Source organism: Oncorhynchus tshawytscha, linkage group LG08 (assembly GCF_018296145.1).
Source record: "Oncorhynchus tshawytscha isolate Ot180627B linkage group LG08, Otsh_v2.0, whole genome shotgun sequence".
Lineage (NCBI taxonomy): Eukaryota > Metazoa > Chordata > Actinopteri > Salmoniformes > Salmonidae > Oncorhynchus > Oncorhynchus tshawytscha.
The window spans coordinates 89,025,399-89,043,414 of record NC_056436.1 but is presented as its reverse complement, the minus strand read 5'-3'; the positions used below and the strand labels follow the sequence as shown (position 1 = coordinate 89,043,414).

At 46.7% G+C, this 18,016-nt stretch overlaps 1 protein-coding gene across 1 annotated transcript in view; it reads right to left on the bottom strand.

Moving 5' to 3' along the window:
* LOC112238407 (vascular endothelial growth factor receptor 3-like) overlaps positions 1 to 18,016 on the bottom strand; it is a 192,023-nt gene that overhangs the window by 99,313 nt on the left and 74,694 nt on the right. The window contains exons 2-3 of the mRNA XM_042326337.1: positions 16,276 to 16,372; positions 10,132 to 10,520 (exon numbers count right to left, since the gene is read on the bottom strand). Of these exons, the coding sequence (XP_042182271.1) occupies positions 10,132 to 10,520; positions 16,276 to 16,372 (486 nt within the window). The remainder of the gene's footprint in view (positions 1 to 10,131; positions 10,521 to 16,275; positions 16,373 to 18,016) is intronic.

Sequence of the window (18,016 nt, the reverse complement as noted above, 5' to 3'; positions counted from 1 at the left end):
AATTTGCAAATAAATTCATTAAAAATCCTACAATTTGATTTTCTGGATTTTTTTTCTTCATTTTGTCTGTCATAGTTGAAGTGTACCTATGATGAAAATTACAGTCCTCTCTCATTTTTCTCTCATCTTTTTAAATATTTTTTGCCCCACTGTAGTCAGGTTACTCATTGACTCAGTACTGGTACTCTGTGTATATAGTCAGGTTACTCATTGACTCAGTACTGGTACTCTGTGTATATAGTCAGGTTACTCATTGACTCAGCACTGGTACTCTGTGTATATAGTCAGGATACTCATTGACTCAGTACTGGTACTCTGTGTATATAGTCAGGTTACTCATTGACTCAGTACTGGTACTCCTGTGTATATAGTCAGGTTACTCATTGACTCAGTACTGGTACTCTGTGTATATCGTCAGGTTACTCATTGACTCAGTACTGGTACTCTGTGTATATAGTCAGGTTACTCATTGACTCAGTACTGGTACTCTGTGTATATAGTCAGGTTACTCATTGACTCAGTACTGGTACTGAGTACTGGTATATAGTATATATATATCCCTATATAGATCACTACTTTAGACCAGAGCCCTATTCCCTATATAGTGCACTACTTTAGAAACAGAACAGGACAGATCAGTCTACCCCCACAGAGCAGTCTACCCCCACAGAGCAGTCTACCCCTGGTACTCTGTGTATATAGTCAGGTTACTCCCCACAGAGCAGTCTACCCCCACAGAGCAGTCTACCCCCACAGAGCAGTCTACCCCCCACAGAGCAGTCTACCCCCACAGAGCAGTCTAGCAGTCTACCCCCACAGAGCAGTCTACCCCCACAGAGCAGTCTACCCCCTACAGATCAGATTATCAAATCCCTACAGGGAGATTATCTAAATGGGATTTGTTTTCTAATTCTTTGTGGATCTGTGTAATCTGAGGGAATTATGTGTCTTTAATTTCGCTCGCTGTATCTCTCTCTCGCTGTCTCTCTCTAGCTGTCTCTCTCTAGCTGTCTCCCTCTCTAGCTGTCTCTCTCTCTCTAGCTGTCTCTCTCTCTAGCTGTCTCTCTCTCTCTAGCTGTCTCTCTCTCTCTAGCTGTCTCTCTCTCTCTAGCTGTCTCTCTCTCGCTGTCTCTCTCTCTAGCTGTCTCTCTCTCTAGCTGTCTCTCTCTCTAGCTGTCTCTCTCTCTAGCTGTCTCTCTCTCTAGCTGTCTCTCTCTATAGCTGCCTACTCTCTAGCTGTCTCTCTCTCTAGCTGTCTCCCTCTCTAGCTGTCTCGCTCTCTACCTGTCTCGCTCTCTACCCGTCTCTCTCTCGCTGTCTCTCTCTCTAGCTGTCTCTCCCTCTAGCTATCTCTCTCTCTAGCTGTCTCTCTCTCTAGCTGTCTCTCTCTCTAACTGTCTCTCTCTAGCGGTCTCTCTCTCTCGCTGTCTCTCTCTCTAGCTGTCTCTCTCTCTAGCTGTCTCCCTCTCTAGCTGTCTCCCTCTCTAGCTGTCTCCCTCTCTCGCTGTCTCTCTCTCTCGCTGTCTCTCTCTCTAGCTGTCTCTCTCTCTAGCTGTCTCTCTCTCTAGCTGTCTCTCCCTCTCTAGCTGTCTCTCCCTCTCTAGCTGTCTCTCCCTCTCTAGCTGTCTCTCTCTCTCTAGCTGTCTCTCTCTCTCTAGCTGTCTCTCTCTCTAGCTGTCTCTCTCTCTCTAGCTGTCTCTCTCTAGCTGTCTCTCTCTCGCTGTCTCTCTCTAGCTGTCTCCCTCTCTAGCTGTCTCCCTCTCTAGCTGTCACTCTCTCTCTAGCTGTCTCTCTCTCTCTAGCTGTCTCTCTCTCTCTAGCTGTCTCTCTCTCTCTAGCTGTCTCTCTCTCTCTAACTGTCTCTCTCTCTCTCTAGCTGTCTCTCTCTCTCTAACTGTCTCTCTCTCTAGCTGTCTCTCTCTATAGCTGCCTACTCTCTAGCTGTCTCTCTCTCTAGCTGTCTCCCTCTCTAGCTGTCTCGCTCTCTACCTGTCTCGCTCTCTACCCGTCTCTCTCTCGCTGTCTCTCTCTCTAGCTGTCTCTCTCTCTAGCTATCTCTCTCTCTAGCTGTCTCTCTCTCTAGCTGTCTCTCTCTCTAGCTGTCTCTCTCTAGCGGTCTCTCTCTCGCTGTATCTCTCTCTAGCTGTCTCTCTCTCTAGCTGTCTCCCTCTCTAGCTGTCTCCCTCTCTAGCTGTCTCTCTCTCTCGCTGTCTCTCTCTCTCGCTGTCTCTCTCTCTAGCTGTCTCTCTCTCTAGCTGTCTCTCTCTCTCTAGCTGTCTCTCTCTCTCTAGCTGTCTCTCCCTCTCTAGCTGTCTCTCCCTCTCTAGCTGTCTCTCTCTCTCTAGCTGTCTCTCTCTCGCTGTCTCTCTCTCTAGCTGTCTCTCTCTCTAGCTGTCTCTCTCTCTCTAGCTGTCTCTCTCTCTCGCTGTCTCTCTCTCTAGCTGCTCTCTCTCTCTCTCTCGCTGTCTCTCTCTAGCTGTCTCTCTCTAGCTGTCTCTCTCTCTCTGTCTCTCTCTCTAGCTGTCTCTCTCTCGCTGTCTCTCTCTCTAGCTGTCTCTCTCTCTCGCTGTCTCTCTCTCTCGCTGTCTCTCTCTAGCTGTCTCTCTCTAGCTGTCTCTCTCTCTAGCTGTCTCTCCCTCTCTAGCTGTCTCTCTCTCTCTAGCTGTCTCTCTCTCGCTGTCTCTCTCTCTATCTGTCTCTCTCCAGCTGTCTCTCTCTCTCTAGCTGTCTCTCTCTCTCACTGTCTCTCTCTCTAGCTGTCTCTCTCTCTCGCTGTCTCTCTCTAGCTGTCTCTCTCTCGCTGTCTCTCTCTCGCTGTCTCTCTCTCTAGCTGTCTCTCTCTCTAGCTGTCTCTCTCTCTAGCTGTCTCTCTCCAGCTGTCTCTCTCTCTAGCTGTCTCTCTCCAGCTGTCTCTCTCTCTCACTGTCTCTCTCTCTCGCTGTCTCTCTCTCTAGCTGTCTCTCTCTAGCTGTCTCTCTCCAGCTGTCTCTCTCTCTAGCTGTCTCTCTCCAGCTGTCTCTCTCTCTCACTGTCTCTCTCTCTCGCTGTCTCTCTCTCTAGCTGTCTCTCTCTAGCTGTCTCTCTCTCTTTCTCTCCTTATATAGTTCTGTTCTTCCCCAGCAGCTCAGAGCAACCAGTTCCTGCTGCTGAAACAATGGTTGCAGTGTGTGGCCAAATACACAGATAGAGCTGAGAAAATACACACAGCCTAAATAGTTAAACAACTCAACAATAAATCACCCCAGGTATGAGGAGAGGGGTGTTATGATGTTAGGAGGGAGGTATGAGGGTCATGGCTGTGAGGAGAGGGGTGTTATGTTGTTAGGAGGATGAGAGATGAGGGTCATGGCTGTGAGGAGAGGGGTGTTATTGTTTGCGTCCCGAATGGCACCCTAAGGGGGCGAGGTGATGAGGTCCGGCAGGGTAATTGGAGCCACATGGTCCCACTTTTATCCTGCCGCCTGTTAGTTCTATTTTACTGCTCCCTTCCTCTCTCCTCCTCTCCTCTCCCTTCCCCTCCTCTCTTCTCCTCTCCCTTCCTCTCCCCTCCTCTCCCTTCCCTTCCCCTCTAGCCTCTCTCTCTCTCTCCCCTCCTCCCCTCTCCCCTTCTCTCTCCTCTCTCTCCCCCCCCCTCCTCACCTCTCTCCCTCTCCCCTCCTCTCCTCTCCCCTCTCTCTCTCCTCTCCTCTCCCCCCTCTCTCTCTCCTCTCCTCTCCCCCCTCCTCACCTCTCCCCTCTCCCCTTCTCTCCCCTCCTCGCTGTCCCCTCTCCCTGTCTCCCCTCCCCCTCCCCTCCCCTCCTCTCCTCTCCTCTCCTCTCCTCTCTCTCCCTCTCCTCTCCTCTCCTCTCCCTCTCCTCTCCTCTCTCTCTCCTCTCCTCTCTCCTCTCCTCTCCTCTCTCCTCTCCTCTGTCTCCCCCTCCTCTCCTCCCCCTCTCCTCTCCCCTCTCACCTCTCCCATCCTCTCTCCTCCTCACCTTACCCCTCTCCCCTCCTCATCTCTCCTCTCCTCTCCACTCCTGTCTCCCCCTCCTCCCCCTCCTCTCCCCTTCCCCCTCTCTCATCTCTCTCCCTCTCCTCTCCTCTCCTCTCCTCCTCTCCTCTCCTCTCCTCTCCTCTCCTCTCCTCTCCTCTCCTCTCCTCTCCTCTCTCTCTCCTCTCCTCTCCTCTCCTCTCCTCTTATCCTGTAGCCTGTTAGCTGTAATTTACTGCTGTTGGTTCATCTGGCTCTGATCAGCCTCCAGCAGAGACAAAATATACGCACCCCCAAAATGCCACCTAACTCCCCCCAAACTGTATGTGACCCTAGACTAGAGCCTGTTACCCAAAACTAGAGGACTAGAGTCGGTTAACCAAGACTAGAGGCTGTGACCCTAGACTAGAGCCTGTTACCCAAGACTAGAGGACTAGAGGCTGTTAACCTAGACTAGAGGCTGTGACCCTAGACTAGAGCCTGTTACCCAAGACTAGAGGAATAGAGGCTGTGACCCTAGACTAGAGGCTATTACCATAGACTAGAGCCTGTTACCCTAGACCAGAGGACTAGAGGCTGTGACCCTAGACTAGAGGCTGTTACCATAGACTAGAGGCTGTTACCATAGACTAGAGGCTGTTACCATAGACTAGAGCCTGTTACCATAGACTAGAGGCTGTTACCCTAGGCTAGAGGACTAGAGGTTGTGACCCTATACTAGAGGCTGTGACCCTAGACTACAGGCTGTGACCCTAGAATAGAGCTTGTTACCCAAGGCTAGAGGACTAGAGGCTGTGACCCTAGACTAGAGGCTGTGACCCGAGACGAGAGACTGTGACCCGAGATGAGAGGCTGTTACCCTAGGCTAGAGGACTAGCGGCTGTTACCATAGACTAGAGGCTGTTACCCTAGACTAGAGCCTGTTACCCTAGTCTAGAGGACTAGAGGCTGTTCTCCTAGACTAGAGGACTAGAGGCTGTTACCCTAGACTAGAGGCTGTTACCCTAGACTAGAGGCTGTTACCCTAGACTAGAGGCTGTTACCCTAGACTAGAGCCTGTTACCCTAGTCTAGAGGACTAGAGGCTGTTCTCCTAGACTAGAGGACTAGAGGCTGTTACCCTAGACTAGAGGACTAGGACTAGAGGCTGTTACCATAGACTAGAGGCTGTTACCCGAGTCTAGAGGCTGTTACCCGAGTCTAGAGTCTGTTACCCTAGACTAGAGGCTGAGGCCCTAGAGTAAAGGGTGTGACCCTAGACTAGAGGCTGTGACCCTAGAGTAGAGGCTGTGACCCTAGAGTAGAGGCTGTGACCCTAGAGTAGAGGCTGTGACCCTAGACTAGAGGCTGTGACCCTAGACTAGAGGCTGTGACCCTAGACTAGAGACTGTGACCCTAGACTACAGGGTGACGAACAGACCACAGAATGACTAACAGACCACAGGATGACTAACAGACCACAGGATGACTAATAGACCACAGGGTGACTAACAGACCACAGGGTGACTAACAGACCACAGGGTGACTAACAGACCACAGGGTGACTAACAGACCACAGGATGACTAACAGACCACAGGGTGACTAACGGAGCACAGGGTGACTAACAGACCACAGGGTGACTAACAGACCACAGGATGACTAACGGACCACATGGTGACTAACGGATTACTAACAGACCACAGGGTGACTAACAGACCACAGGATGACTAAGAGACCACAGGGTGACTAACGGACCACAGGGTGACTAACGGACTACTAACAGACCACAGGGTGACTAAAGGACTACTAACAGACCACAGGGTGACTAACAGACCACAGGGTGACTAACAGATTACTAACCTACCAGACCACAGGGTGACTAACGGACTACTAACAGACCACAGGATGACTAACAGACTACTAAGAGACCACAGGGTGACTAACGGACTACTAACAGACCACAGGGTGACTAACAAACCACAGGGTGACTAACAGACTTCAGGGTGACTAACAGACCACAGGGTGACTAACGGACTACTGACAGACCACAGGGTGACTAACAGACCACAGGGTGACTAACGGACTACTAACAGACCACAGGGTGACTAACGGACTACTAACTGACCACAGGGTGACTAACAGACCACAGGATGACTAACAGACTACTAACAGACCACAGGGTGACTAACGGACTACTAACAGACCACGGGATGACTAACAGACCACAGGGTGACTAACGGACTACTAACAGACCACAGGGTGACTAACGGACTACTAACAGACCACAGGATGACTAACAGACCACAGGATGACTAACAGACCACAGGATGGCTAACAGACCACAGGATGACTAACAGACCACAGGATGACTAACAGACCACAGGGTGACTAACAGACTACTAACAGACCACAGGGTGACTAACAGACTACTAACAGACCACAGGATGACTAACAGACTACTAAGAGACCACAGGGTGACTAACGGACTACTAACAGACCACATGGTGACTAACGGACTACTAACAGACCACAGGGTGACTAACAGACTGCTATCAGACCACAGGGTGACTGACGGACTACTGACAGACCACAGGGTGACTAACAGACCACAGGGTGACTAACAGACCACAGGGTGACTAACGGACTACTAACAGACCACAGGGTGACTAACTGACTACTAACTGACCACAGGATGACTAACAGACCACAGGGTGACTAACAGACTACTAACTGACCACAGGGTGACTAACAGACCACAGGATGACTAACAGACTACTAACAGACCACAGGGTGACTAACGGACTACTAACAGACCACAGGATGACTAACAGACCACAGGATGACTAACAGACCACAGGATGACTAACAGACCACAGGATGACTAACAGACCACAGGGTGACTAACAGACCACAGGGTGACTAACAGACTACTAACAGACCACAGGGTGACTAACGGACTACTAACAGACCACAGGATGACTAACAGACCACAGGATGACTAACAGACCACAGGACTACTAACAGACCACAGGATGACTAACAGACCACAGGATGACTAACAGACCACAGGACTACTAACAGACCACAGGATGACTAACAGACCACAGGATGACTAACAGACCACAGGATGACTAACAGACCACAGGATGACTAACAGACCACAGGGTGACTAACAGACTACTAACAGACCACAGGATGACTAACAGACCACAGGGTGACTAACAGACTACTAACAGACCACAGGGTGACTAACGGACTACTAACAGACCACAGGGTGACTAACAGACCACAGGGTGACTAACAGACCACAGGGTGACTAACGGACTACTAACAGACCACAGGATGACTAACAGACCACAGGGTGACTAACGGACTACTAACAGACCACAGGGTGACTAACAGACCACAGGGTGACTAACAGACCACAGGGTGACTAACGGACTACTAACAGACCACAGGGTGACTAACGGACTACTAACAGACCACAGGATGACTAACAGACCACAGGGTGACTAACGGACTACTAACAGACCACAGGGTGACTAACGGACTACTAATTGACCACAGGGTGACTAACAGACCACAGGATGACTAACAGACTACTAACAGACCACAGGGTGACTAACGGACTACTTACAGACCACAGGATGACTAACAGACCACAGGGTGACTAACGGACTACTAACAGACCACAGGGTGACTAACAGACTACTAACAGACCACAGGATGACTAACAGACCACAGGGTGACTAATAGACCACAGGATGACTAACAGACCACAGGATGACTAACAGACCACAGGATGACTAACAGACCACAGGGTGACTAACAGACTACTAACAGACCACAGGATGACTAACAGACTACTAAGAGACCACAGGGTGACTAACGGACTACTAAAAGACCACATGGTGACTAACGGACTACTAACAGACCACAGGGTGACTAACAGACCACAGGGTGACTAACAGACTGCTATCAGACCACAGGGTGACTAACGGACTACTGACAGACCACAGGGTGACTAACAGACCACAGGGTGACTAACAGACCACAGGGTGACTAACTGACTACTAACAGACCACAGGATGACTAACAGACCACAGGGTGACTAACGGACTACTAACAGATCACAGGGTGACTAACGGACTACTAACTGACCACAGGGTGACTAACAGACCACAGGATGACTAACAGACTACTAACAGACCACAGGGTGACTAACGGACTACTAACAGACCACAGGATGACTAACAGACCACAGGATGACTAACAGACCACAGGATGACTAACAGACCACAGGGTGACTAACGGACCACAGGGTCATTCTCAAGGCATGACACAGAACTGGACTAAAATAGATGGATAGATAGATAAACCATACCTCAGCAACTGTTCAGGTCCAGAGATGGAACAAATTAACCTCTACAGGATCGGTGTCCCTCGGTGAACCATGTAATGGTGACTAACCCCATTCCATACAAATGTGCGCAACCGCAACATTCAAACGAGGCTGCAATGAAAACTAATGGGACTGTAGAGACTGTGTTGACATCAAAATCTGGGGTGTGAACTACATTTCTATTCAAGCGTTGATCGACATGGTAATTGTATGTAATGACACATTATATAAACTCTTTATAGTGTTTTTTTTTACATTTTAGGGGCGATAAGCTGATAAGTTGGACAGATCGAGTGAAAAAAGACGTTTCTCCACCCGCCATCTTTAAAATGACGGATCTCATTGCCTTCTTGAACCATACAGAGATGGGCATCATGAAGGTCTCGTCATGGATGTTGTTGGAAAGGGGAGAAATTGTGCTTCACAAAGGTATTGATATTAGAGCTGACCTGGAAGTATTATGTTTTTGGGAGTTGAAATTAGGTCAATTGTACGGACCAGCGCGATGTACAAAAATGAGTTAGTTCACGTTAGATGAAAGATGCTGTCCGGGATCTTAAACCTCTACGGGATCGGTGTCCCTAAACTGAGACAGTTGTTGCTCAATATGTGATAATGTGACTAGAATGACGTTGTAAACAACAGCCAATTCTGGGACATGGATGACGTAGTACACAATAAACGGGGAATGGATGACGTAGTACACAATAAATGGGAAATGGATGACGTAGTACACAATAAACGGGGAATGGATGACGTAGTACACAATAAATGAGGAATGGATGACGTAGTAGACAATAAACGGGGAATGGATGATGTTGTACACAATAAACGGGGAATGGATGACGTAGTAGACAATAAACGGGGAATGGATGAAGTAGTACACAATAAACGGGGAATGGATGACATTGTACACAATAAATGGGGAATGGATGACATAGTACACAATAAATGAGGAATGGATGACGTCGTACACAATAAACGGGCAATGGATGACATAGTACACAATAAATGGGAAATGGATGACGTAGTGCACAATAAACGGGGAATGGATGACGTAGTACACAATAAACGAGGAATGGATGACGTCGTACACAATAAACGAGGAATGGATGACGTAGTACACAATAAATGGGGAAGGGATGACATAGTACACAATAAACGGGGAATGGATGATGTTGTACACAATAAAGGGGGAAGGGATGACGTAGTACACAATAAACGGGGAATGGATGACGTAGTACACAATAAACGAGGAATGGATGACGTAGTACACAATAAACGAGGAATGGATGACGTAGTACACAATAAACGGGGAATGGATGACGTAGTACACAATAAACGAGGAAGGGATGACATAGTACACAATAAACGGGGAATGGATGATGTTGTACACAATAAAGGGGGAAGGGATGACGTAGTACACAATAAACGGGGAATGGATGATGTTGTACACAATAAAGGGGGAAGGGATGACGTAGTACACAATAAAAGAGGAAGGGATGACGTAGTACACAATAAACGGGGACCCGTTTTGGCTCGTGACTACTGGCTGAAATTATACAAAAGTTCTGGAGCATCACTTTAACAATGATAGTCATACACAAGAGATGACCACGATGATGACGCTAACACTGGCGCTGACCAAAAACCATGTGTGTGTGTGAATGTGTGTATCCGTGTGTGTGTGTATGTGTGAATGTGTGTATCCGTGTGTGTGTGTGTGTGAGAGAGAGTAACAGGATGTGTGCTTACGTCTCTCTCTGTGTATAAACTCACCTCTGACAAACACATATAGAGTGGCAGCCGTGGTCCCGTCGATGACAGCCTTGACATCTCTGTAGTAACAGCGGTAGTACCCTGTATCATTCCCTTTAGCTCCAGTGAGAACCAGGGTCTTGCAATACGGCCTTCCAGGCTCCCCTGGACACTCCAGGATGCTGACTCCCCTTCTCTGGATAGGGACCGAAGCAGGCGTACCAGCCCCCTCCGCGGCCACGGGGTGGCCTCCCACAACTCCAGCCCCGGGGGTACAAACAGGGGTTCCAGACCCAGTCTCGGCCTCTCTCCCTGGGGCTCTGCTGGGCCTGGGTCCGACCTGACGGTCAGTCAGCTCCTCTCCCACCAGGGTCGTCTCAGGCCACACCCAGGACAGAGTACGCTGACCCCTGGAGGTCAGAGGTTAGGGGTTAAAGGTCAGAAGAAAGGTCAAGTGAGAGGTCACAGATGGGTCAATTAGGTTTTCAACCAATCAGAAAAGGTTAGGGCTGTACAAATGTCAGGTGTGTGATGTTAGCGACTGCGACAGATTGTGAAATAGAGTGTGTGTGTGTGTGTGTGTGTGTGTGTGTGTGTGTGTGTGTGTGTGTGTGTGTGTGTGTGTGTGTGTGTGTGTGTGTGTGTGTGTGTGTGTGTGTGTGTGTGTGTGTGTGTGTGTGTGTGTGGGGGAGAGGAAGGGAAAGCAGAGCAGAGATGGCTATAGATATTATATATAGTGTATTATATTAATGAGTGCAGGCGTGCTGGGGAATCATAATACTGCTCTGTCTAGAGGGGTGTGTGTGTGTGTGTGTGTGTGTGTGTGGGTGTGTGTGTATGTGTGTGGGGGAGAGGAAGGGAAAGCAGAGCAGAGATGGCTATAGATATTATATATAGTGTATTATATTAATGAGTGCAGGCGTGCTGGGGAATCATAATACTGCTCTGTCTAGAGGGGTGTGTGTGTGTGTGTGTGTGTGTGTGTGTGTGGGTGTGTGTGTATGTGTGTGGGGTGTGTGTGTGTGTGTGAAGGGAAAGAAGGGAAAGCAGAGCAGAGATGGCTATAGATATTATATATAGTGTATTATATTAATGAGTGCAGGCGTGCTGGGGAATCATAATACTGCTCTGTCTAGAGGGGGTGTGTGTGTGTGTGTGTGTGTGTGTGTGTGTGTGTGTGTGTGTGTGTGTGTGTGTGTGTGTGTGTGTGTGTGTGTGTGTGTGTCTAGAGGGGTGTGTGTGTGTGTGTGTGGGTGTGTGTGTGTGTGTGGGGGAGAGGAAGGGAAAGCAGAGCAGAGATGGCTATAGATATTATATATAGTGTATTATATTAATGAGTGCAGGCGTGCTGGGGAATCATAATACTGCTCTGTCTAGAGGGGTGTGTGTGTGTGTTTCCCCCTCTCTTATTCTTCACCCCATCCCCACACCTCCTTGGTGTAAAATTAATTAAAATATGGGGAAATATGACACCTCAGGGCTTTATGAACGAGATATCAGTCAGCCGGCAGAATCAAACTGATTTCCCCCATGATGGTAGAGACAGTCAGCCAGCAGAATCCAACTGATGTCCCCCGTGATGGTAGAGACAGTCAGCCAGCAGAATCCAACTGATTTCCCCCGTGATGGTAGAGACAGTCAGCCAGCAGAATCCAACTGATGTCCCCCATGATGGTAGAGACAGTCAGCCAGCAGAATCCAACTGATGTCCCCCATGATGGTAGAGACAGTCAGCCAGCAGAATCCAACTGATGTCCCCCATGATGGTAGAGACAGTCAGCCAGCAGAATCCAACTGATTTCCCCCATGATGGTAGAGACAGTCAGCCAGCAGAATCCAACTGATGTCCCCCATGATGGTAGAGACAGTCAGCCAGCAGAATCCAACTGATGTCCCCCATGATGGTAGAGACAGTCAGCTAGCAGAATCCAACCGATGTCCCTCATGATGGTAGAGACAGTCAGCCAGCAGAATCCAACTGATGTCCCCCGTGATGGTAGAGGTAACCCTAACCCTATAGGTATATTTATAGGGAAAGGGGGATACCAAGTCACTACCCCAGGGGTTCCCAAACTGTTTTCCTTCAAGGCACCTAACCCTAACCTCTAACCTCTAACCCTAACCCCTAACACTAACCCTAACCCCTAACCTCTAACCCTAACCCGTAACACTAACCCCTTAACCCCTAAACCTAACCCCTAACCTCTAACCCTAACCCCTAACACTAACCCCTAACCCCTAACCCTAACCCCTAAACCTAACCCCTAACCTCTAACCCTAACCCTAACCCCTAACCTCTAACCCTAACCCTAACCCCTAACCCTAACCCTAACCTCTAACCCTAACCCCTAACCTCTAACCCTAACCCTAACACTAACCCCTAACCCTAACCCTAACCCTAACCCTAACCCTAAACACTAACCCTAACCCCTAACCCTAACCCTAAACACTAACCCTAACCCCTAACCCTAACCCTAAACACTAACCCTAACCCCTAACCCTAACCCTAAACACTAACCCTAACCCCTAACCTGAGAGACATTTGACATGAACCTGACAGAACATTTGACATGGCTAATGCTGTGTTCTTATGCTCAAACATTACAAAACCAATGGGGGCCTGATTGTCTAGATTTATTTAGTTGATTGTTGGCTATCATAAATATATATACAGTTGAAGTCGGAAGTTTACATGCACCTTAGCCAAATACATTTAAACTCAGTTTTTCACAATCACTGACATTTAATCCTAGTAAAAATTCCCTGTCTTAGGTCAGTTAGGATCACAACTTTATTTTAAGAATGTGAAATGTCAGAATAATAGTAGAGAATGATTTATTTCAGCTTTTATTTCTTTCATCGCATTCCCAGTGGGTCAGAAGTTTACATACACTCAATTAGTATTTGGTAGAATTGCCTCTAAATCCTTCCACAAGCTTCCCACAATAAGTTGGGTGAATTTTGGCCCATTCCTCCTGACAGAGCTGGTGCCTCCTGTCTCAGCCTCCAGTATTAATGCTGCAGTAGTTAATGTGTCGGGGGGCTAGGGTCAGTTTGTTATATCTGGTATCTGTTATACCTCTCCTGTCCTATTCGGTGTCCTGTGTGAATCTAAGTGTGTGTTCTCTCTCTCTCTCTCTCTCTCTCTCTCTCTCTCTCTCTCTCTCTCTCTCTCTCTCTCTCTCTCTCTCTCTCTCTCTCTCTCTCTCTCTCTCTCTCTCTCTCTCTCTCTCTCTCTCTCTCTCTCGGCTGGGTTTCTGTACAGCACTTTGAGATATCAGCTGATGTACAAAGGGCTATATAAATACATTTGATTTGATTTGTGTAACTGAGTCAGGTTTGTAGGCCTCCTTGCTCACACACGCTTTTTCAGTTCTGCTCACAAATTGTCTATAGGATTGAGGTCAGGGCATTGCGGTGGCCACTCCAATACCTTGACTTTGTTGTCCTTAAGCCATTTTGCCACAACTTTGGAAGTATGCTTGGGGTCATTTGGGGTCCATTTGGAAGACCCATTTGGGACAAAACGTTAACTTCCTGACTGATGTCTTGAGATGTTGCTTCAAAATATCCACATAATTTTCCTTCCCCATCTATTTTGTGAAGTGCACCAGTCGCTCCTGCAGCAAAGCACCCCCACAACATGATACTGCCACCCCCGTGCTTCTCGGTTGGGATGGTGTTCTTCGGCTTACAAATCTCCCCCTTTTTCCTCCAAAAATAACGATGGTCATTATGTCCAACCAAACAGTTCTGTTTTTGTTTCATCAAACCAGAGGACATTTCTCCATTGAGTGTTTCCTCCAGCATCTTCACAAGGTCCTTCGCTGTTGTTCTGGGATTGATTTGCACTTTTCGCACCAAAGTACGTTCATCTCTAGGAGACAGAACACATCTCCTTCCTGAGCGGTATGACGGCTGCGTGGTCCCATGGTGTTTATACTTGCGTACTATTGTTTGTACAGATGAGCGTGGTACCTTCAGGCATTTGGAAATTGCTCCCAAGGAAGAACCAGACTTGTGGAGGTCTACAATTATTTTTCTGAGGTCTTGGTTGATTTCTTTTGATTTTCCTATGATGTCAAGCTAAGAGGCACTGAGTTTGAAGGTAGGCCTTGAAATACATCCACTGGTACACCTCCAATTGACTCAAATAATGTCAATTAGCCTATCAGAAGCTTCTAAAGCCATGACATCATTCTCTGGAATTGTCCAAGCTGTATGTAAACTTCAGACTTCACCTGTATATACAGTTCCATTATCTTTTGAACTTGGTTTAAATTGAACACTGTAAAGATGTATAGTATGCGATTTAAAAATAGAGTATGCTATTTTCAATGGTGTTAAGAGAGCGTTTCCCAAACTCGGTCCTCGGGACACCAAGGGGTGCACGTTTTGGATTTTGCCCGAACACTACAAAGCTTTTTCAAATGATCAAAGCTTGCATGAAATGGTCAGTGAGACCGAGGCACAGTTCTCTACCTACATGTAATGGACAGAGAGACAGAGAGACAGTACTCTACCTGCATGTAATGGACAGAGAGACAGTACTCTACCTACATGTAATGGACAGAGAGAGAGTGAGACAGTACTCTACCTACATGTAATGGACAGAGAGACAGAGAGACAGTACTCTACCTGCATGTAATGGACAGAGAGACAGTACTCTACCTACATGTAATGGACAGAGAGAGAGTGAGACAGTACTCTACCTACATGTAATGGACAGAGAGACAGAGAGACAGTACTCTACCTGCATGTAATGGACAGAGAGACAGTACTCTACCTACATGTAATGGACAGAGACAGAGTGAGACAGTACTCTACCTACATGTAATGGACAGAGAGACAGAGAGACAGTACTCTACCTACATGTAATGGACAGAGAGACAGAGAGACAGTACTCTACCTACATGTAATGGACAGAGAGACAGTACTCTACCTACATGTAATGGACAGAGAGACAGTACTCTACCTACATGTAATGGACAGAGAGACAGTACTCTACCTACATGTAATGGACAGAGAGACAGTACTCTACCTACATGTAATGGACAGAGAGACAGAGAGACAGTACTCTACCTGCATGTAATGGACAGAGAGACAGAGAGACAGTACTCTACCTACATGTAATGGACAGAGAGACAGTACTCTACCTGCCTGTAATGGACAGAGAGACAGTACTCTACCTACATGTAATGGACAGAGAGACAGTACTCTACCTACATGTAATGGACAGAGAGACAGAGAGACAGTACTCTACCTGCATGTAATGGACAGAGAGACAGTACTCTACCTACATGTAATGGACAGAGAGACAGTACTCTACCTACATGTAATGGACAGAGAGACAGAGAGACAGTACTCTACCTACATGTAATGGACAGAGAGACAGAGAGACAGTACTCTACCTACATGTAATGGACAGAGAGACAGAGAGACAGTACTCTACCTGCATGTAATGGACAGAGAGACAGTACTCTACCTACATGTAATGGTCAGAGAGACAGTACTCTACCTACATGTAATGGTCAGAGAGACAGAGAGACAGTACTCTACCTACATGTAATGGACAGAGAGACAGAGAGACAGTACTCTACCTACATGTAATGGACAGAGAGACAGAGAGACAGTACTCTACCTACATGTAATGGTCAGAGAGACAGAGAGACAGAAAGACAGTACTCTACCTACATGTAATGGACAGAGAGACAGTACTCTACCTGCACGTAATGGACAGAGAGACAGTACTCTACCTGCATGTAATGGACAGAGAGACAGAGAGACAGTACTCTACCTACATGTAATGGACAGAGAGACAGTACTCTACCTACATGTAATGGACAGAGAGACAGTACTCTACCTACATGTAATGGACAGAGAGACAGTACTCTACCTACATGTAATGGACAGAGAGACAGAGAGACAGTACTCTACATGCATGTAATGGACAGAGAAACAGTACTCTACCTGCATGTAATGGACAGAGAGACAGAGAGACAGTACTCTACCTACATGAAATGGACAGAGAGACAGTACTCTACCTACATGGAATGGACAGAGAGACAGAGAGACAGTACTCTACCTGCATGTAATGGACAGAGAGACAGAGAGACAGTACTCTACCTGCATGTAATGAACAGAGAGACAGAGACAGTACTCTACCTGCATGTAATGGTCAGTGTTTCATCTGCGTGGATCACAAGGTCTTCTTTGGGGCTGTCAAGGGTGGGCGGAGTCATAGAATAGCCAATCACCAACCCTGAGGGAACAAAACAAAGTCATATGATTGGACGCTGACACTCAAAACACTGATTTGATGAGAAACAGATTCCCACAGAGGTAAATTAGTGTGTATTGGTTTAAAAAGACTGTCAAACCCCCTTAATGTCACGCTGATCAGGATCAACCCAACAGGATGCACCAACCAAATCATAGTACCATCTCTATCTATTCTCTGATCAGGATCAAACCAACAGGATGCACCAACCAAATCATAGTACCATCTCTATCTATTCTCTGATCAGGATCAAACCAACAGGATGCACCAACCAAATCATGTCATTATTTACACGTAGCTCAGGGAAATATAGAGATATAGAGATACACACACAGGGCATTACGAAGGTATTCAGACCCCTCATTTTACATGACAGACTTATTCTAAAATGATGAGGAATCCAATCTACACACAATACCCCATAATAACATCCCAATACCCCATAATAACATCACAATACCCCATAATAACATCCCAATACCCCATAATAACATCCCAATACCCCATAATAACATCCCAATACCCCATAATAACATCCCAATACCCCATAATAACATCACAATACCCCATAATAACATCCCAATACCCCATAATAACATCCCAATACCCCATAATAACATCACAATACCCCATAATAACATTACAATACCCCATAATGGCATTACAATACCCCATAATAACATCACAATACCCCATAATGGCATTACAATACCCCATAATAACATCACAATACCCCATAATGGCATTACAATACCCCATAATAACATCCCAATACCCCATAATAACATCACAATACCCCATAATGGCATTACAATACCCCATAATGACATCACAATACCCCATAATGACATCACAATACCCCATAATAACATCACAATACCCCATAATGACATCACAATACACCATAATAACATCACAATACCCCATAATAACATCACAATACCCCATAATGACATCACAATACCCCATAATGGCATTACAATACCCCATAATAACATCCCAATACCCCATAATGGCATTACAATACCCCATAATAACATCACAATACCCCATAATGACATCACAATACCCCATAATGGCATTACAATACCCCCATAATGACATCACAATACCCCATAATGACATCACAATACCCCATAATAACATCACAATACCCCATAATGACATCACAATACCCCATAATAACATCACAATACCCCATAATAACATCACAATACCCCATAATGACATCACAATACCCCATAATGGCATTACAATACCCCATAATAACTTCACAATACCCCATAATGACATCACAATACCCCATAATAACATCACAATACCCCATAATGACATCACAATACCCCATATTGGCATCACAATACCCCATAATGACATCACAATACCCCATAATGACATCACAATACCCCCATAATGGCATTACAATACCCCATAATGACATCACAATACCCCCATAATGACATCACAATACCCCCATAATGACATCACAATACCCCCATAATGGCATTACAATACCCCCATAATAACATCCCAATACCCCCATAATAACATCACAATACCCCATAATGACATCACAATACCCCATAATAACATCACAATACCCCATAATGACATCACAATACCCCA